Source organism: Ambystoma mexicanum, chromosome 7q, assembly GCF_040938575.1.
Source record: "Ambystoma mexicanum isolate Mex_15411 chromosome 7q, UKY_AmexF1_1, whole genome shotgun sequence".
Classification (NCBI taxonomy): Eukaryota; Metazoa; Chordata; class Amphibia; order Caudata; family Ambystomatidae; genus Ambystoma; species Ambystoma mexicanum.
Genome location: NC_090941.1, coordinates 952,309,347 through 952,331,892, shown reverse-complemented (window position 1 = coordinate 952,331,892; position 22,546 = coordinate 952,309,347). Strand labels below are relative to the sequence as shown.

The 22,546-nt window shown below is 46.9% G+C and overlaps 1 protein-coding gene across 6 annotated transcripts in view; it reads left to right on the top strand.

The window, feature by feature from the left end:
• Positions 1-22,546, top strand: part of MYO7A (myosin VIIA) — a 1,239,317-nt gene that overhangs the window by 974,296 nt on the left and 242,475 nt on the right. For all 6 annotated transcript variants that reach the window (XM_069640000.1, XM_069639997.1, XM_069640001.1 and 3 more), the window contains 2 exons: positions 15,911-16,037; positions 21,036-21,155. In XM_069640000.1, the coding sequence (XP_069496101.1) occupies positions 15,911-16,037; positions 21,036-21,155 (247 nt within the window). The remainder of the gene's footprint in view (positions 1-15,910; positions 16,038-21,035; positions 21,156-22,546) is intronic.

Genomic DNA, 22,546 nt, shown 5'->3' with positions numbered 1-22,546 from the left:
GAATAGGGGTTGTCCTTGAAGAGAAATAGTGATTCAAATTCTGCCCTGAAAATGTTGGCCAAGCTTGGGGCAAATGAGGCACCCATTACAGTGTCTTGTTTTTGATGGACCAATGCCATGTTGAAGACCAAAATGTTTTTACGCAGCGCAATCTCTGAAGTGCAATCTCTGAAGCCCAACACCAAATTTGTGCTCCTGGGTGACTTCAACCTAGGTTTCAAAGACCCCATAAACCAAAAGTCCACTGCACTCTCCATAGCCCTCCAGGTAATGAACTTCGCCCAAGTGGTCTCTGCCACTACCCATTCCAAAGGACGCACTCTTGACTAGATTCTGCCCATTAACACACCCACCCATGTCACCTCTATCAACCGTGTACCTTGGACTGACCACTCTGTGATTCAATTCTCTACCCCCCCACATCTCCCCTGCCACTTAATGCCTATAACGCTAACCTCCTCAGCACCATTGACTTATACACCCGCCTCAAAACTACCTTGCGCAAAAAAAACTACCATCACAACTGGTTCACTGAGGAACTGGTACTGTCTGTAACAATGAGTGTTTTCTGCTACCTTGCATGAACTTACATTGGGCCTCATTACAAGGTTGCCGGTCCGGTAATAACGATACTGGTAAGGGACTATCAGCATTGTTTATCGGACCAGTGCATTATGGCCCATGATGCCAGTGCTATCAGCATCTGCAGGGACCTGTTGTGACTGGGTAGCACCTTCCCGGAATGGTCGCGGGCACGCGGCAGCCATGCCAGTAACACCGGCTTGCCGTAAGGAAGTGCACATTACGAGGTTCACGGACATGCACTTACCGGCATCCAGATGCCGGTAGGAACAGTACCATGATACCGTTAACACCGGCATCACAGGGCAGCCGTTAATAGCAATCTGCTATGTTCAAACCTGCCACAGGTGCACAAAATCAGCACATGTGGAGGCAATGGAGTCTGTCACAGCACAAACGAGCACACCCACACACCATACCCCTTCCAAACCGAAAATGCTACCATTAGCAGTTGCAATACTGGGACTGGAGGACATGCCTGTACTGCTACTACCCTGGCAGGCATGGAACCAGGGAATGCAGCGGAGGCACAGGAGGAGAAAGAGGGTGAGACAGGGCCAGCACATACCACCAGGACAGGCAGGTGTACCCCGCAGGCAACCACCAATGCCTCACCTAAGGGCCAGTCCATTTGACCTAACCTCTGCACAGATTCAGACCCTGTACCTCCTGGACAGGGACACCATATGCACAATAGTGGACCTCATCCATGACGACCTGGTAAGCCTCATCAACATCCAGACAGGCATCCCCCCTTGCTGAAGGTAGTGTCTGTGCTGCACTACCTTGCCACAGGCACCTACCAGCACACAGTGGGGCAGCTGCATGGTATCTCACAACCATGTTTCTCCGGTGTGCTGAACCAGGTGCTAGATGCCCTCCTGAAACATGGAAGGGACCACATATATGTACCACAGACTGTGGAGCAGGTCAATGCATCCAAAATTGCATTCTATGCACTGGCAGGCATGCCAAACGTAATCGGTGCCATCGACTGCACCCATGTGGAGCTGGTGGTCCGGCAAGGCGAGGAGGTAGTGTACTGCAACAGGAAGCTCTACCATTCCCTGAATGTCCAGATGGTGTGCGATGCAAGCCAATTAATTACGAATTGCTGTGCAAGATTTCTGGAATCCAAACATGATGCCATGGTGCTGCGCAACGCCATGCTTCCCCTCTACATTGCACGACGCGCTGCACAACGTACCTGGCTGCTGGGTAAATCCAACAACAGGGCAGTGAGGGGTGTTGCCTGAGGGGGGGGAGGAACACAAGCATAGGCAACCTGTCTGTTGGCTGGGGTATGAGGGGTGTTGCCTGGCGGGGGGGACACAATCATAGGCAGCCTGTCTGCTGGCTGGGGTATGAGGGGTGTTGCCTGGGGGGAGGGGGAAAACAAGCATATGTAACCTGTCTGCTGGCTGGGGTATGAGGGGTGTTGCCTGGGGGGTGGGGGACAAAAGCATAGGCAACCTGTCTGCTAGCTGGGGTATGAGGGGTGTTATTCGGGGAGGGGGGCGGGGGGAACACAGCGGCCTGGGTGGCAAAACTGTGACCCCAATCACCTTGACAGAATGTCGGACACAGCCAATAGATGCAGATGTGGCATACCTACACAGATGTGCGTTAATGTAGGCAATGTACACAGCACCCACCCCAGCACATGCACCTTGAACACCATCAGACATGAACCATGGGTACCACGATGAACCACCCTGCAGCCACAATGCCTGAAATACATGAGCGGAGCAAGGTCCATCACGGGACATGCAGCCATGCCTGGGGCAAATCCAACTGCCACACATGGAAATCTATGTCACTGCACCCACCCCACAGGTACACCGCAGACCAGTATACCGGCCCAGGCACCTCAAGGGACACTTACAATTGCAATGGTGCAAGCAAGGAAACTAATGTAATCCCCAATCAGTTACCACCACTAACATATGAGCGAGTGGCGCAGGACCCATCCACAGTACCTCTGTTCCACCATGCCAGTACACACCCTGCCCCGTCACAGAAATGTTTGCCGTCACTGGCGAACCATACCACCATTGCCATTGGGCTTTGGTCATATGGGGGAAGGCAGTGATGGACAAGTACATGGTGACTTCAAGTAGTCGTAAACATGATTAGCAAACCACTGTGTATCATTAAGCACATCAGTTATGTATGTCATGATCCACTCCACATGTATAGTACAAATTTCAAATGCAAAACACCCATCAGATGTCAGCAGATCATGGTAATTATCAACTCATTTGTTTGAGTGCTGTAACTGATGGAAAGGTCCCTAAGACGTGAACGACGCACATACCCCCCAAGCATGGACCATCCCTAAGTACACTTACCTGGGTCTTACTATACGGAAATGTCAGGTGCAGTCATTATGAATCTGTGGCATGTGACCATGAACACTGTACAGGCATTGCACACAAGGAATGACAACAATGTTCACAAATACACGTTCCATTGCTCCCGTGCAGGTGATGCCGGGTATCCCCTGAAGCCGTGGCTCCTGACCCCCATCAGGCAACCAGTCAACAGGTACGAAGAGGACTACAACTGTGCACATGCACGCACTCGTGTCACGATTGAGCAGACTTTTGGCCTGTTGAAGGCCCGTTTCGCTGCCTTAGCAGGTCGGGTGGCGCACTCATATACAGGCTTGAGAAGGTGGGCAAGATAGTGTTGGCATGTGCCATGCTGCACAACATGTGCATCCGGCGCAACGTACCCCTGCCCCCTGACACAGACTGGATTCCACCAGAAGATGAGGAAGGTGATGGTGGAGAAGATGCATATTGACCACGGCACAATGTGAATGAAGCATGTGTAGTACGCCAAACTTTGATTGCACAATACTTTTGATGGACTGGGTAACACAAGGCACTTGAAATGGGAGACACTGAGCACTGGGCACTGTTAAGAAATAAATTGATAGACACTCAAAAAGCAATGATCAGTCATGTGTTTTTCTTATGCACACCAGGTGTATTAAATGTATCAAAACTATGTACAGTGGACCTCTGCCCCTCAATATGCAACAAACGACCCCCAACATCCCCACACACCCATGCTACCTCCCCTCAACACCCCCACACACCCACGCCCCAGCCCCAACACCCACAACACCTCCACACACCCATGCCCCCCACCCCCTAACACTCCCACACACCCAAGCCCCCACCACCCCCACACACCCATGCCCCCCCCTGCACCCACTTCAAGTTCAACTCGACCCCCTCCTGACATGTCAATGTGTGTCAGGCTACTGACGTCCCCTTTTAGGTGGAGGGGGTTGTCTGTCTGGGCGGTGCAGACTGCGCAGTGACCTCCGCACTGGGCTTGTCTGGGTAGAACTCGCCGGTGTTCAGCTGGTCAATGGTGGAGGTTGTGGGTCGGCCTCTGCATCACGATGTTGGGCCATGGTGGCAACCAACTGGGTGACAGCATGTGTCATTGCTGCCATGCCCTCACGCACACACCGGGCCACACGGTATACAGCACGGCTTATTGTCCTGGTGTTCTCTTGCATGGCCAGGCATGTGGCTTCCCCTTCCGCTACGTATTGCTTGACCATATCATGCATGGCCTGCTGGCGCTCCTCCATGCGAGTCAACCGCCCCTCCAAGTCCCGGATGGATTGCGCAGCTGGTGGTTGCACGGGAGGTGGTGGTGTGTGCATGGTTATGGGGCTGCGTGCTACTACGGGCATGTTATCCGCAGAGGTGTGTCCACCGGAGCCAGGCCCGGGTGAGAACTGTGGGTTGTCCAGCATGGTTGGGTGTCCTCAGGCAAGCTATAGACTGCAGTGTCTTCTTCTTCCACCTCCTTCACCTCCTCCGCGCTACATTGCGCAGATTGTGCTGCCTCTCCGAGGTCACTGGTGGCCATCGACTGTGGCCCCTCCACATCACTGGCCGCAGGTGATCCCTCCTCGTCCTCCTGAGGTGTTTCCTGTGGGGCTGATATTTCTTTGGTGGGGAGATTTGTGTCAGGTGTGCAGCCATGATGGTCATGGTGTCTGTTGGTGTCTGTTGGGTGGCCGACAGGTGTATCGTGGCTTGCGTGCTGTGGCCATGCCTCAGGGGCTGTGTGCCATGTGGTGTCTAGATGTGGGTCAGACGTGCTTGCACAATGTGCGTTGCTGCATTTGTGTTTACACTTCGTGCATGGTCATGATGGGTGTGTCAGGTGTGCAATCGGTAGTGGTGATGTGTGCACCATGTTATGGGATGGCACAGTGGTCAGGCCTGCATCTGTACAGTGATGTATGTGTGTGTGTGCATACAGATGGTGCATGTGTCTGCTATTGGGTACTCATGTGGTGTGTCTGTGGGGTTTGCTATCTGTTGTCATAGCAGGGATTTTGCAGTTTTGTAGGGGCTGACTTTAGTTAGGTGGTGATGGGCCATGTATTTGCTCTCATCTACTTGCCATTTGGACTCCACCATTGTACTTGGGGTATTGGGTGTGTGTGGTAACTTTTGTACTACGCAAAGGGTCACTCACTGTCATCGGCCAATGATGGGACTCCCATCTCGGAATGGCCAACACCCTCGATGGCCTCCATGTCTATGACGGAGCTGCAGGTTTCCTCCCAATGTACCATCTTTATAGGGGATGATGCTCCGCCACCTGTTGCCTGGGCCTGGCTGGGGTTTGCTGAGAGGATGTTGCGGACACGCAGCCGCAGATCGTCCCAGAGTTTTCTGCAGTCTGTTACGGTGCGTGGGGTTGTCCCCACCGCAGAGACCTTCTGCGCCACCTCCTCCCAGATATTTTTTTTCGTATTTGTGCTGCACGGGGCAGGTCTGCGCAGAACGCGAATTCTGCATGCTCGACTAGTGTGTCGGCAAGCATGTTGAGTTCCTCATCACTAAAACGTAACTTCTGCAGCCGCATTGTCTCTTTTCGGATTGCCTTGGCCATCTCCTTGCAGACACAGTCCACAGTTCACTAATCCAGGTGCTGTATGCAGTGAATTGCAATTGATTGTGTTTTTAAAGATGGCCGTCTGTGCATTTCCCGTTCCGGCGCAATGATGTTGCTTCTGGTTCCGGCACTTCCGGTATCGGTATGTACGATACCGGTATCAACGGTACTGTTCCTTACAGCATCTGGATGCCGGTGCCCATGTCTGCAGGATTGATGATGCCGCTATCAGGGGTTTGGAGGGCCTTACCGGCATGCCGGTGCAGCCATTACCGGCATGCCAGTATGCGTGTGCATGCTGCCTCGGAAACAACCGTTGGTTAAGGTGCTGTTGTCCGGCCACATTTCTATCTTTTATGGCCTTTTGAGCACAGCCAGTTAATTTGTATCTTGTGACTTGGGCAGGCAGTTCGCAATCCAAGATTGGACCACAGGAGCTGTTTCAAATTAATCTACGTGTCAACCGAAGACATGTGAAAGCCTAGGTCATGGACCTTGCCTTGTTGATGTAGGCTAGTGGAACCATATAGAGCTTGAAAAGGACAGGCACATGAGCCATTGCTAAGATATTTTAAATTAGCGACCAACCCAGGAAAAGCCCTACATTCACACAGCTGGTATTGCAAATTACAGGGACAAATTGAAAGATTAAAGAAGAGCAAATCTCATGGCCCTAGTAAGGGAGCAGGTTAAATCCAAACCAAAAGAAAACAAGCTCTATGGAAACGAGTCCCAATGAAGATGCAGCAGTAGTTTCAAGTACTTTAAATGTGATTCATCCTGATAAGCAACTTGGATGCAGAGATCAACAGTTTGCAACATCTTAAAAGTAATTTGGGATAGCAGGTCAAAGTATGTTGAAGTTTTGAAAATGTAAGGGTTTCGGATGACGGAACGAGATATAAGCACAATTAAAACATTGAACAAATTGGCTTATGTTAAAAGGCAGGTTTTCACGGGTGACCGAATTGTGATGTCAGAGAAATTGATCATTTAGGAGGACAACTGTTGCTTACCACTGAACAAGGGATCAGTGCGGACTTGAAGTCCAGGAACTGAATGAAGCAATGACTTGCAGCAGAGAACTTTGCAGAGATGGCACAAATGCACATGCACAAGTGTGGCATGAATGCTAATGCCAGAGATGAATTTGAATGTTATTTATTTATTTTGTGATTCGTATAGTGCACTGACCCCGGCACATCTGGGTTCTGGTTTACATAGAGGGAGTGATACATAGTGTGATTGCAAACAAAGGTGATACACACATACATAGACAAATGGAATTTCTAGTCGAATAAAGGTAGTACGTACTGCATGCATAAGCAGTTCTGCTAACTCTGCTAAATTAGTAGGTCTTGAGAGAAGAGCCAGGTTTTTAGGCCTTTGCGGGAGGAACAGATGGAGGCTTCTGTTCTTAGAGAAAGCAGAAGCGTGTTTCGCAGCGACCACTGGGAAGCTGCTGCCCCCGGCTTTCTGCCATTTGTATCTGGGAATGGTGAGTAAATGCGAGTGGCCAGGTTGCGTGCGTCTAATGGATTGGGATTTGGAGAATGTTCTAGACAAGTAGATCGGGGCAGTGTTTGAAGGCATTTGTGTGTCAGAGAGAGAGTTCTGAACATGATGCATTTGGACCGGAAGCCAGTGGACATTCCATCTAGCTGTGGAGATGTGGTCTTTTTAGGGGTATTTAGAGCGGCTCGTAGGGCATTACTCTGAATGACCTGTATTTTCTTAATATTGCGAATGTTGGAGCTTGCAAAATGTGCGTTGCAGTAGTCTATCCTTTATAGTATGATGGCTCTAGCAATCTTGATGCAGCTATCGGAGGTCAGGAAAGGTCTGCAGGCGTTGATAAGTTTAGATGTATATGCAGCTGCAGATGCAATAGCATTTACCTGTTTAGTCAGGGATAATGCCTGGTCCAAGTACACCCCCAGGGTTTTTACCTCTTTTGAGACAATGATGATTGTCCCGTCAATGATAAAGGATTTGTAGGAATCCTTGAGTTTGTTTAACTGAGTTTGTGTGCCTATAAGAAGCATCTCAGTTTTCTCATCATTTAAACATAGCCTGTGTTGTGCCATCCAAGCCTGAAAGGTTTGGTACATTTCGGTCAGCGCGATAGTCGTCGTCATAGTTACCGGAGATAGGCAGGAGGAATTGGGTATCATCCGCATAATTGGTGTAGGTGATACCCAAGTCATCAAGGAGGTTAAAGAGAGGCTTATCGAAGATATCGTATAGTGTTGGTGAGACACAGGATGCCCTGGGGCACGCCACACTTGACTAGGGTCAGGGGGGGCAACTGTGGTGGTGGATAACACTCTCATTGTTCGGTTAGATAAGGTTAGATAAGAAGGACTCTATCAAAGCTATTGCTTTGGTAGAGAAGTATGAAGTAAGTATATAGGGCTCAGGAGGAACCCTGCTCCACTTTAGATCAAGCGCCATACAATAAAGAAAGTACAAGAAATTGTCAGGTTTTCATGAAGTATATTTTCACAGACAGTTGCCCTATAGAGACACGTGTTTCGGCGAATCACTCGCCTTTTTCAATCAGGGCTCATTGGTGAGAGATAAAGTTCACTTATTCAAATGGTAAATTTCATGGGATCAATCCCGCCTCACAAGAGGTGGTCTCCTTCACAAGCGTCGGCGTCTGGAAGCTTCCATATATCTCTATAGGGCAACTGTCTGTGAAAATATACTTCATGAAAACCTGACAATTTCTTGTACTTTCTTTATTGTATGGCGCTTGATCTAAAGTGGAGCAGGGTTCCTCCTGAGCCCTATATACTTACTTCATACTTACCGGAGTAGGGGGTTTATCACTTCGTCACTCCACTGTTCAGCTGCCACCTCTGCTTATCTAGCGCAGGACATTGATGGTTGATATTCCAAAATACCCCCCACTTGGTAGAGAAGTAGGCTGCTGAGGATAGGTGTTGGCAGAGGATTTTGTGGGTCACCACATCAAAGGCCATTGAGAGGTCCAGGTCACCATTGTCTTTGATTTCATCCATTTGGATTTTTAAGTCCAGGAGAGCGGATTCCGTCCCGTCACCAGGGCGGAAACCTGATTGGCACAAGCTGTTGGGTGTCCTGACCCACGTTTGAGCTATCATGCTGCAACATTTGGTGCTGTGGGCTTAGAAAATCCAAGATGGCCAAAAAGCCCACATGTGCGCCAGAATAGGAAAACTGTGCAGTACTGGCATGGAAAACATCATGATGGCCAGAACTTCTCAGAAAATGCACAGGGAAATGCATGAAGAATAGGCTGCCACCAATTTTTGCCTAGGTTGTGAGCACAGGAGGGCACTGCCTAAAACCACCATTGGGCTACCCACACAGTAGCCTGAAACCATTGGGAATGGCAATGCTGATTGCCAGAAGCAACCTAGAACTGTGGGGAATTCATTTTCTTAAATCCCCAAAATGGTTGCATTACCAGTGCTCACCACTATCAGAAAGCCGGCGTTTTAAAACCACCAGACTTTTGTGTAAAACTGAACAAATGAAACAAAACCAGACCAAGGAAAGACTTGCTAAGAGGTGGATACAATGTAAAACTATACTCTGAAATGACTTGAAGGAAGTAATTATTTAATGTGTATGTAAAAATCGTAATAGACTTAAACTGGGAGACAAAAAGTGACATTTTACTTGAAACCTGGCTTAATGAAACCGAATACTGCCTGACATCTACCCCCACAGGAGTTAAAACCTGCTCAGCCACTCTTCCCCTTGCCAAAAGGAGTTGTCACCTCTTTGATTAGATTAGGGGTGGAGCAGCTACAGGGAGTTGAACAAAGGCCTGTCCTGGGCCCAGGCAGATGGTTTATTGGGGGGGATCGTAAATGGCTTCCTTTTGAACAAAGCCCTTCCTTGACTCAGGCAGAAGTTATATTGGGGGCGTCGTAAAAGTGGCTTCCTCTTGGCAGAAACGGGGAGGGGCAGCCCCCTCTGAGGACAGGCTGAGCTTAAAGAAAGTGGATAGACTGGTTTCTCCACCATGTGACCTGGGAAGACACACCCCTGTTGGCCAGAATATGATTTTAAGAAAGATGTATAACTCATGGTGCGGACTTGTCAAAATTTGCTAAATGATACCATAAATCTTGTGATTTTTCTGCCCACATTTTAAGAGGTTTTAAGACCCGGTGGTATGATCTGGGGGGTTGCTAGCGGAAAATAGGGTTTCACTCCAAATGTCTGCATGTTAAAAATCTGACACTTCATCAATTAATGTCCATACTCCTTGCGCACATGTGTGTAAATTTGGGTAAATGTCCGATATTGCAAAACCAGTTAAAAAGTGCAAAATGTTGCCATTTCTGAATGCAAGCCCCCAGGAAGAGCAGAGTTTGAACAGCGTATACCTCATGTAATATGTGATGGGTACATGTAATATTAAACAACTGTGTATCTGTGCAATATGTATTTGAATCAAATATAGATTTGTGGGCAAACTGACCAGGGGAGGATCCTCTGACCCATAAAACCTACAGCATCACTGACTCACATTTCCTTCCCCCAATCATGGGAGAGGGGAGAATTGGGCCAATGACAAGTAGAGAGGGGCAGGCTTAGCTAGGCCCAGGCACACACCCATTTTCAAAACACATAAAAAGAGACTGCTGGGACAGGTAGAGTTATTCAATTTCATTTGCTGCGGAGCATGCTGACCGACGACTTCACATCCAGAGATCCTACACTTAGACTTCCAAGCTAAACAGAGACTACAGAACTTTGAACCAAGAAGGCCCACTGCAAGCAAAAGTATTTGTCAGCAGGCCCAAAATCATTTGCAGACTATTCACAGCCGGGCTGAGCTGTTGATTCTGGCCTGAAACCCTGCGCCAGAAAGATCCAGAAGCAGTGCTGTACCCAGAGAAAGCAGAGCAGTATCCAGAACCAGAGGCCAGAGATCCAGAGTGACCCAGACCTCTGTTAGCAGAACCAGAGAGCTGACCCAGATCACTATGAAGTGCCGAGACCAGAACCGGAGTCCAGTCCAAAACCTGACCAGATCCGTGGCGACGCCTATTTCAAAAATATTTTGTGAGTACCTAGCAGAACTGTGCAGAACCAATCTCTTAGTTAAAATAATCTAATCCAAACTATTTTAATATAACCAGAACTGCCTCCTAGAAGTTGTCACTTGTCAATTCTGAAGCTGCAAGCTGTCACCTGTCATTTTGAGTTTACTTTAAATCCGAAAAACTACCTTTATTTAATCGTCCGTATCTCAGGAACCGTTTTGGGCTAGGAACCTGGTTTAACTTTCCTCTGAAAGCTTAGAATCTAAGCTCTCCAACAAGCCTAGAACCCGACTTCCTCCTTATACTTTCTCCGCAATCACGATTCACGCATTCGCGAATTTTGCCGCGATTTGCGATTTGGCCCGATTTCTTTACTTGTAAAAAGATAGCTGTTTTTGCCTGAACTGCTAAAATTTGTTTGCATCTTAAGAACCATCCCTGAATCATTGCTAAAGTGAGCCTGAACTCATCCCAAGTAGCTACCACTCCCCCTGAACCTCCTAAAGGGAATTAAAACCATTTTCAGCATATTTCTCACTTCATTGCCATCACCTTTTAAAAGCATTTTGGGCCTGTGTTTCAAACTTCTATCTGTGGTCTAAGCTTGCTGGGGTGAACTGAATTATATTTGATTGCATTCCTAAGAACTGTGTGTGTTACTTCCATTTCCTTCCATTTCTTACATTGCATAGGGGAGGGGGGTGAATTGCCAGAGAAAAAGTGATTATATTATCTTTTGCTAAAATCATATCAAGTATTTCTGTACTGCATTTTATTCCTCATTGCTTTTCCCTTGAAATCATAAAAGTATTTTTGCTACTTTATCCATCCTATACTAACTCCTCATTGATTATAAAGAAGTGTGCTAGTGCCAGATTAACCATTGTTGATCAACATCATATGTCTAAGTGTACTATCAGATATTGATTTATTATAAAGTGTGATATATATATATATTGTTTAAATTCTCAAACCTTTTAACTTGCAAAACAGAACTACTTCTTGGCTCAGTGGGGTCAGGGGGATTCTAAGAGAGGGGTGTTATATAGGGGTAGTCATCCAGAACTCATGAACTGGACATAAAGATATATCAATAAGGGTTTCCATTCAGTATCCCACACTAGGCATTGACTTAGCTGTAGTGTTGAATTGAATCTTCTTACAAAGCCAAGGAGGTTGTTGGTTTCCAGATATTCTTGGATTTGTAGGTAGGCTGCTCTAGCTAATATTTTAAGGAGGAAGGGTACGGTTGTGATGGGGCGGAAGTTGGTTGGGATGTTGGGGTCTAGAGTGGGCTTCTTGAGGAGGGGAGGACCCGGGCGCCTTTTAGATTCACTGGCACATTGCCAGTAGGGAAGGCGGTATTGATTAGCACAGTGATGAAGGGGGCAAGCTCTACAGTGCAGTCTTTTACAAGCGAGGCTGGGCAGATGTCCCCTTGGCATCTGGATGGTTTCATGTCTTTAATGATATTGGTAACTTCTTAGGCTGTGACCGGGGCAAACTCACCCAAGGCGTGGAGTTGGTAGGTGAGGGCCGATTGTCTTGAGGTGGTTCCGCTGACATTGTTTTTTTTTTGTTGCTGTAATTTTACTTTGTAGTAGGGAGATTTTGTCAAGAAGGGGCTCTTGAATTTTCGAACACCAGGAGAGGTCTTTAAGGCAATTGTCCGGGAGGGGGACTGTTGTTTCAAGTTCACGTAGGATCGGAAAAAGCTCTGTAGAGCCTGAATTAGCTTTTTCAATTCTCTCATTGCATGTAAAGCTTTTAGTTTGGAGAAGGGCCCGTTTGTAATTTTTGGATAGGGCAGTGAAGTGCTCGTTGTTTGAGTCTGAGGGCAGGTTTTTCCAGGTGGTCTCAGCTGCTCTTTTTGTGGAGCGTATAGCTTTAAGGTTTGGGGTGTACCAGGAATTCAGGTGGGCTACTGGTTTGAGTTTGCGATTGCTCATGGCTGCCACCTTGTTGATGGTCACTAACGGAGTTTGGGTGTAAATTTCAACCATAGAAGTAGGGTCAGTGTTTGCGTCTGAGTAGGCTGCTGGAGGTTGCAACAGTGGGATTAGGATAGCTGGTGTAATATTGCGTGTGTTTATCAAAAGGGAAGCTGGTGCTGGTTGGAGTGTGGATCAGTTTGTACTGCCTTAGGGATGGTGAATGAGATAACATTATGGTTTGACCAAGGGCAGGGAACATTAGCTAAGATTTTGGTGTTGCAATTGATGTCTGCCAGCCAATTTAGTGATCATCCTTTCTCATGTGTGGGGCTCGAGATGCGGTGGGTGAAGCCTAGGGCATCGATAGTGTTAGCTAGGGCAAGTGATGGTTGTCAGAGGGGTCATTGAACCCAAATTTACATCTCCAAAGAGAATAATTCTGGAGGACGGATTAGTATCACTTGTAAGGAGTTGGGCAATGTCTTCCTCAAAGGATAGGAATGGGCCTGGGGGTCTATAGACTAGGTGGATCGCCTGGGTGGCTGTGGCAGAAAGGGGGATTTTGATAGAAAGCAACTCACCTGAGTGGAATGCTTGGTTAGTAATTTCTCTGATGGGTAAGAGATTTTTGGCTATGAAAGCTACTCCACCTCCTTTAGAGACCAGTCTGTCTTTCATGAGTATGGTATAGCTGTCTGAGATGGCAAGGCAGAGAGATGGACCAGTGGCTGCATGCAGCCACGTTTCCGTGATGGCTAAGAAGTCAATGTTATTGGAATTGATGAGGATGGATATATCAAGAGCGTGGGCGAGGAGGGATCTCGCATTGATGACTGCTCCCTTAAGGTATCTGGTTACATCTATATTGGTGTTACCAATGAGGGTAGACTTGCTGGATGCAAGTTTTGAGATTACAGGGGTTGGTGGTTCCAGGGTAGCGGAGTTTGTGGTAGATACTATGGCAATTGTCTCTAGGGTACCGGTGGTATGGGACATTATTGTGGCGGCTATCTCCAAGGTGCAGTTGGAATCGATAGGCTTAAGAATACATGGGGCATTAGCACATTTGGTGTCAAGAGGCACCACAGTACGTGGGGCGGTAGTGCATTTGGGATCGTTAGGCTTTAGAGTACGTGGGGCATCAGCGCTATAGGTGTCAGGAGGTATCACAATATCAATACAGTTTGGGACAGTAGGCATCGCAGTGCATGGGGTGTCAACCCAATAGGTGTCAGGAGGCATCACAATATCAACACAGTCAGTGACAATAGGCATCACAGTGCATGGGGCATCAGCTCAATAGGTGTCAGAAGGCATCATGGTACGTGGGGCAGCTTCCCATTTAGGCTCCATATGTTTTGGAATTTATGGGGCGGCAGCATAATTAGAGGCAGTAGGCTTTAGTGCACCTGGGATGACAATACATTTAGAGGCAATGGACTCCTGGTCAGAAGGGGTAGCTGTACGTGCTAGTTCAGTACGTTTCCGTGCATCTGGGACAGCAGCGGAGCCTTGGGGAGTGGACTCCCGAGTGCATGTGACATCAGTGGGTAAAGAGGCATTCAGCTTTGCGGCACATGGGAGTGCAGTAGCACCTTGGGCAAAGTGCTTCTGAGTACGTGGGATATCAGCAAAGGGTATCCCATTCTTGGTGGTGTTACTTTTCAATCTGCAGGGAGGTGATACTTTTCGATCCACTGGGCTGGATCGGGGGTTAGATACTTTCATATTGGGTGTGGGGCTACTTGGGTAGCTTTGGTGCGCACGCTTGCAGTTTAGGGTTAGGTAGGGATGTTGCTGAGATAGCACTGTGAACGGGCCGTGGTTCTCGATCCAAGACGTGCCTTCCTCCAGGGACACAAAGGGGTGGTGGCATGTGGGTACTCTAGGCATATGGCTATACGGGATGCTAGTTTCCGGTTTCCGATTTTCGATGGAGCAGGGTTTACCAGGACCTGGTGCATTCTTGGATGCTGTAACACACGCCTTGATGGTAGAATTGATGGCGGTGTAGTGTGGCTGGGCATCGGGCAAGAAGAGTGGCGGTGATATGTCACACAAGTCGGGCAACGGATATGCTATTTTTAGGGAAATTGAATGCTTGCTTTTGGCAGTAGCAAGTGAAACGTTCTGGGTGGAGAAGACTGCTGGCTCCTGTCCTCCAGAGGCCTGATGGGGCCGGACAGGGGTGGTTGCAAAAGGCCTTAAACACTGGCCTTTAAAGGGGGCCGGCATCGACTGCCGGCTCCCATGGGGCTCAGTGTTGTTGGTTTACGTGTAAAACACAAAGTCGAACCAGATTTCGCAGGGGAAAATTGAACAGAGAAAAAGATGTACCGTGAGCTACTTGGCATTGCAGAAGATGTAGCACAGCATGAAATGGTCTAATGGAAAGGATCTGATGTCTATAAACAAGGAACACTCTAACCCAGTGCCAGGACCCAACAATGGCATCCTGGAGTTAATCTTTTGCCGTAGCATGATCAACGGTATTGAGGGATTCTGCAGAGTCAGGGAGTCGGCAACACTAGAAGAGCTTGGAAGTCTGTCAGTGATGGTTACAAGGCTATTCCAGTCAAATGTAGTTGTATTTAGCGGCCACAGTCCAACTTGTTGTGGATGTGATACAGATATACAAATTCCTGATATCTGGACACAGCTATTCTATCCATGGTCTTGAGAACTACACACTGCAGCTGTTGTATAGGATGTCTTATTTCATGATGAAAACTGCCCGGTGAAGGCTCCAGCAGAAATATCATGTCTATGCATCCTACAAGGAAGCAAGGAAAAGTGCTGAGTGGATGGATGCATTTACTGTGTAATCAACGTGTACCTTATATGATAATTGGAGGATATGCTTCATTAGGAAACCAGCCCATCAATTGAACCAAAAAAGGGCAATGAAAAAATCAACGCTAGTGGCTGCCAATGATCTTTCCAGTACAAATATGTAAGTCATCCATTACCATGAGGATAGTAGAACCCAGTGGTAGATTTTTGTAAAACGTGAGAGTGTAATTAAATATAGCCTTGTTTTTTTTAGCCAATAGAGGATAAGGCAGCACGGAGAGAGAGCACGTGGTATTGAATTAACAGTGAAAATGCTTTTATGTATGGAGGCAACACCCTCCCTGTGATGGCAGGTTGGTGCGGGTGTAACGTATGCTACTATATTGCAGCCTGGTGAAAAACGCTCCACAGGTACCAGAACTATAACTTTATCCTCTGTTGCTGCTTAACTCTCTAATTAAATAGCATTCAAAGTAGATGTTTTGCGTCTCATTTTTTTGCAAACAGATAGATAGATTTATAAAGTTGACAGGAGACCAATATCATTTTGGATAGATTGTTTGATTGTCAGTTTTGTTGATGGATTGCTTATGGGTACTCTGCTTTTCCCTGCAGGGATGAAATATACTGCCAAATCTCCAAACAGCTCACTCAGAACCCCTCCAAGAGCAGCCATGCACGAGGCTGGATCCTCATGTCTCTCTGCGTGGGATGTTTCGCGCCCTCTGAAAAGTTTGTAAAGGTAAAGTACTACTTGCAATCGCAGTGTCCCCAGTTCCAAAAAACATGCTCTTTAAAAAGTAAGTTCCGAATAGTGACTTAATATTAAAGAGATCGAAAACGGAGTAGATATGTAGGATGCCAGACGACTGGGTTTGTAGTCTTAAAATGTACTTTATGACAATATTTGCTACAGTGAAATACCAAATGTATTTTAATATAAAGATAAATGCAGATACAATACACCAAGAGCAATTAAAGCACATTTTATACAGATAACGGTATTTATGCAAGAATTTGCCTCTGGTAATTGTCATAAATAAATAATAGGTCAATGAGGGGGTTCTCCGATGGTGCAGATGTAAACATGTTTCTGATAGTATATACCAATAGGGATGAGAATACGAGAATTTAGGATTTTAATCAAAAGGGTTCCTTTGATGTTCACTTTGGTGGATGAATCGAAAAGGCTGATAGTAAAGAGTTTGGATGAGAAGGAGGAAAAGGGGATACGCCTGGTAGAAAGTCAATGGTCACATGGTCTTGCCACCTTCCTTTTCTCTGGAAGAATAGATTCATATCCTCCTGTGGGTGTGAATGGCTGACAGTGTGTGCTGCTGTGATACACATTTCAGGTTTAAAATAGTGATCCGTTTCAGGGTGGGAGAATGGGTGCTTCTGGTGTGTGGCACATTTTATTGTTACTGAGAGACTGTATGTTTAGAAGACCGAATGCATGGGATGTGGATTTTAGGATTAGGAAGTCATATGTTTGGGGTGTGGTGCAGCAAGCTGCGGTGGGGAGATTGGCATTGAGGAGGTGGTGGTGAGGTCTTTCAGGGGAAAGGAGAATGGGAGCCGGATGGGAGAGTACAGCTGTTGCCCCAGTAATTGAAGTAGGTTCTCCAAACTCTGAATACTTTGCTATAGTACTTCCATCGTCTCTCTGCTAGGTCCGAACTCTGAATAGTTTCCTTTTGTACTTCCATTGTCACTGTGCTGGGTCCAAACTCTGAATAGTTTTCTTTTGTACTTCCATTGTCTCTGTGCTGGGTCCGAACACTGAATAGTTTCCTTTTGTACTTCCATTGTCTCTGTGCTGGGTCCGAACTCTGAATAGTTTTCTATTGTACTTCCATTGTCTCTGTGCTGGGTCCGATCTCTGAATAGTTTTCTTTTGTACTTCCATTGTCTCTGTGCTGGGTCCGAACTCTGAATAGTTTGCTATTTTAATTCCATCGTCTCTGTGCTGGGTCCGAACTCTGAATAGTTTGCTAGAGTACTTCCATTGTCTCCGTGCTGGGTCCTAACTCGGATTAGTTTTCTTCTGTACTTCCATTGTCTCTGTGCTGGGTCCGAACTCTGAATAGTTTGCTATAGTACTTCCATTGTCTCCGTGCTGGGTCATAACTCTGATTAGTTTTCTTCTGTACTTCCATCGTCTCTGTGCTGGGTCCGAACTCTGAATAGTTTGCTTTTGTACTTCCCTTGTCTCTATGCTAGGTCCGAACTCTGAATAGTTTTCTTCTGTACTTCTATTGTCTCTGTACTGGGTCCGAACGCTGAATAGTTTGCTATTCTACTTCCATTGTCTCTGCTGGGTCCGAACTCTGAATAGTTTGCTATTGTACTTCCATTGACTTTCTGCTTGCTCCGAACTCTGAATAGTTTGCTTATGTACTTCCATTGTCTCTGTACTGGGACCGAACACTGAATAGTTTGCTATTGTGCTTCCATTTGGTCTGAACTCTGAATAGTTTGCTATTTTAATTCCATCGTCTCTGTACTGGGTCTGAACTCTGAATAGTTTGCTATTTCACTTCCATTGTCTCTCTGCTGGGTCCGAACTCTGAATAGTTTGCAATTGTACTTCCATTGTCTCTGTGCTGGGACCGAACACTGAATAGTTTGCTATTGTGCTTCCATTTGGTCTGAACTCTGAATAGTTTGCTATTTTAATTCCATCGTCTCTGTACTGGGTCTGAACTCTGAATAGTTTGCTATTTCACTTCCATTGTCTCTCTGCTGGGTCCGAACTCTGAATAGTTTGCAATTGTACTTCCATTGTCTCTGTGCTGGGTCCGAACTCTGAATAGTTTCCTTTTGTACTTCCATTGTCTCTGTGCTGGGTCCGAACTCTGAATACTTTGCTTATGTACTTCCATTGTCTCTGTGCTGGGACCAAACTCTGAATAGTTTGCTATTGTACTTCCATTGTCTCTGTGCTGGGTCCGAACTCTGACTAGTTTCCTTTTGTACTTCCAATGTCTCTGTGCTGGGTCCGAACTCTGAATACTTTGCTTTTGTACTTCCATTGTCTCTGTGCTGGGTCCGAACTCTGAATAGTTTGCTTTTGTACTTCCATTGTCTCTGTGCTGGGTCCGAACTCTGAATAGTTTCCTTTTGTACTTCCATTGTCTCTCTGCTTGGTCCGAACTCTGAATAGTTTGCTATTTTAATTCCATCGTCTCTGTGCTGGGTCCGAACTCTGAATAGTTTGCTATAGTACTTCCATTGTCTCTGTGCTGGTTCCGAACTCTGAATATTTTCCTTTTGTACTTCCGCTGTCTCTGTGCTGGATCCGAACTCTGAATAGTTTCCTTTTGTACTTCCATTGTCTCTGTGCTGGGTCCGAACGCTGAATAGTTTGCTTTTGTTCTTCCATTGTCTCTGTGCTGGGTCCAATCTCTGAATAGTTTGGTTTTGTACTTCCATTGTCTCTGTACTGGGTCCAATCTCTGAATAGTTTGCTTTTGTACTTCCATTGTCTCTGTGCTGGGTCCAATCTCTGAATAGTTTGCTTTTCTACTTCCATTGTTTCTGTGCTGGGTCCAAACTCTGAATAGTTACTATTCCCCCTGCCCCTTCCTCTCCATTATTCAAATACTCCAGCATTTGAACCAACATTTATTTTCATGCTGGCGCAAATACTGTGGATTCCTATGGAATCCGCCTGCTTATTACACCAGCAAAAAGCAGTCGGATTCCATAGGAATCCATTGTAAATGCTCCCTGCAATGTGTAAAAGGCAGGCAGCGTTTACTCATTTTGCACGGCGCAGTGCAAAAGGGTAGCATACAAGCGAGTACGCCACCTTTTTACACTCCATTTTGCACTCCGCCGTGCAAATGTTGAAAGTTAAACAGAGCAGACCTGGGTAGGCCAAAGTGGAGATGCAACAGTCCCCTCACATAATTTACATGGAGCTTGAAGATGAGCTCCTGTATTTATTTATATTTATTTATTGTAAACCGGGGTATTGAAACTCCTGTGTTGGCCTTCTATGATTACACCGGGTTTCACTTCTGGTATTTCTGAAAGCAAGGACTAGAAATTCTGTCCAGAAGCATGAACCCTAACCCTGAAAACCTCCACATGGACACCCCTGATCTCCCCTACCGGCTGACTCCACCTCCTCTCTGATTACTGCTCCTGCCACTTAACTGTAAAACAGCCCTACTGAACCTTGTGCCCCCTTTCCCATATTCCAATTATTAACCCCTTGATGTATAGCACTCCGCAGCTTCTCAGAGCTAGGTCTGCACTCAAATACCATCAATGAATAAACACATCACCACAAGGGATCATGTTTTCTTCTACAAAGAACAAGTTGAATTCTCGTTCATCATGCTCAGCCAACAACTAGAGATTCAATCTCGTGTATCGTTTGACAAAATATAAGCATGTTATGTTTAACCTTTAAGGGCAGTAAAGTAGTTCAGTGGGTTACAGCAGTAGCTGTAAAGTCCTGCTTTATAAGTTAGTGTCAGAAGTTTGATGATTGGTGGGTGGACTCCTTACAGGGGTGATCAAATGAGTACAGATGAATTAGTTGATTGCCTTGTTTTATTGCTCTAAAATTCTGTTTAGCTCTAGATAAAATAAAGTCTACTATATACTATCCATATGTTCATTTGTGTTGCCTCAGGCTCTTAACACCTTCCTTGACAGTAGTTTTTCCAGCTGCAGGGAAGGCACAGCCCTTCTGTGAATGAGGGATGCATAATGCACAACATTCATGTAATCTTTGTGCTGTGGCCAAACTACATGCATAGGGTTCGCAGGACCACACAGATGTGCACATGGGGGTTTGCCCTCTAGTGTGGAGAGGGCACATGCCACAGTAATTTGGACTGTTGGGTTCCAGCCGCGGGCCTGTCCTACCTTTGGCAGATGCATGCATAAGGCCCTTTGTGCACTGAGTGTTACGTTTTCACAACTGGCCCTCTGGCGAAATGGCTTCTTTTTCCGTGTTTGCTTGAGCGGTTTGGTCCCACCAGTAGGGAAAGCCCTCTGCACATTGATTGGCTTAGATTGGGTCTGAGTTTAGACTTCAACTTTCATGCTTCCTAGTGAGTTCTAGACCAAAGGTTTCAGATCCCTGGGAAAATAAGTAGCCAAGTACAGAAACTGATAGTCAAGCCTACAGTACTTGTGTTCCAAGTTTGAAGAACCTGCTCATATGTGTATACACTGCTTGCACGTTTTTCATATTTCAAGTATCCCACAATTCATATCATGAGGCACGCCCTGATCGAGGTACCATTTAGAAACAGTGTATGAATGCTTCGCTCCCTCAAATACTCCAGCATCTTTGCTATAGAGGTTTTTCTCAGGATTCTTCACATATGAGTTGGGAAGGGGCCTGAGAGGATGGCTCCATGCATGAGGTGGCTACAGGAAAACCACCATACACATGCACAAACACACACTGATCATGATGATCCTGCTTTAGTACTGAAGCAGGGGATGTAGCCCAACTGGTTAGGACACCTGATCATGTTGTAGAATAATTATTATAAAGCTGTTCGAAACCTTAGATAGTTTACTGCCTATGGATCACTGGTGTTTTGAATATTCCTTCTGGTTTTTGCCTATATGAATTAGTCTTAACATATACAGTAACACCTCCTATTCTATTTCAATAATGGTGAGGACTTTCCCAAGACCTTGCAGCACTTCATGTTCAACCCATAACAGGTGCTCGGAGTTTAAAGGGGTTTCTGTCTGTCTCCAACAGTATCTAAGAAATTTCATCAATGGAGGGCCCCCAGGCTATGCCCCCTACTGTGAAGAGAGGCTGAGGAGGACCTTTGGCAATGGGACTAGAACGCAGCCACCAAGCTGGCTAGAATTACAGGTATGGTATAAGATTGACATATGTATATATAAATAAATATATATTTATGTTTATAGTGATACATATGTATATCATTTGTGTTGATATACATTGCTCCACCTTTGAGTGCAGCGCGCCCATATTAGTTGCCTGCGCCCCATGCCAAACGGGGGTGCATGCCAGTAACCATATTTCTGATGCTTGTTAATCTGCTTAGAATCACATGCTGTGCATAGGTCCGACATCCAGTGGTCACTGCGGAGTATTGCATCTTGTTTTTCGTAGTCGAAAAGGGACGTCGACCGGGCGTGTCTGAAATACTATCCCTATAGTGACGTGTGTTGTACCCACAATCCCTCACGCGTCGAGGTCCCTCAGATTGTTTTTTTCCGCCCAGCTACTGGTCTCCTTTACGCGGAGCTCCTCGAGAGACATTGCAGATTCCATCTCCTCGACCTTTGGTCGTTTTTTCCTGTTTAAAGATTTAATATATCGATCCCTCCCTCGACGCAGTGGTGAAGCTGTCTTCGCCGAGCAAGATCTTAGACGGAGGGGACGAGCGGAGGAGATCCGTCGGCGTTGCCGAACACGTGGCCTGGCCTCGCAGGCCAAATACAGTAGGGAGAGTGGGGTCGTGGGACATCTCTGATTCTTTTTCTGAGAATGCCTTTCCTTTTCCCCTTCCTTTCCCTTGGGGTAGTTATCACGCTTTATTGCCTCGGCTATGGAGAGGACACCCTTTAGGTTTTGCCCACTTTGTAAGGGCAAGTTTACTTGGAAGGACAAGCATTCACGGTGTAACCGCTGCTTGCCCCTCGATCACGTAGAGGAGGGTTGCTCGGCTTGTCGGCTTCTAAAGCCAAAGACTCTAAAAGACCGTAGGGTCAAGAGGTGGGCGGCCTACGCTATGTCGAAGGCCGGGTCTTCACCCGCCGCTGCTACCACCGACAGTGACGAGGAACGTGATAACACGACCTCCGCTACGGAAGTCGTACACCCCTCTAAAGAGCGCTCGCGCTCTTCGTCGTCTGTCCCCGGCCCCGACGGGCTCGGCTCACGCCCTGCTTATGGGGATGAACACCCCGGCGACACTGACGCACACGATACAACACATAAACACACAACCCATAGCTCTTCTTCGTCGAAGACGAAGAAAGCATCAGCGCCCAAGGAGACGCAGGTTACACCGGCGGCCTCCTCGAACCGTTCGGGTTCGAAGCCCCTCTCGCAACCGCAGCCGCGACCAGCGACTGGGCTTTCGGCAAATAAGGGCGCCGCCCCCAAACCATCGGCCGGCGCGCACCAGCAGAGAGCGCACGCCGCCGTAGAACGTTCGACACCCGTAACGTCGAAACCACAGCCCTCCGCTGACAAACAAGTCACAGAGAGCTTGGCGAGGATCGTTGTAGCCG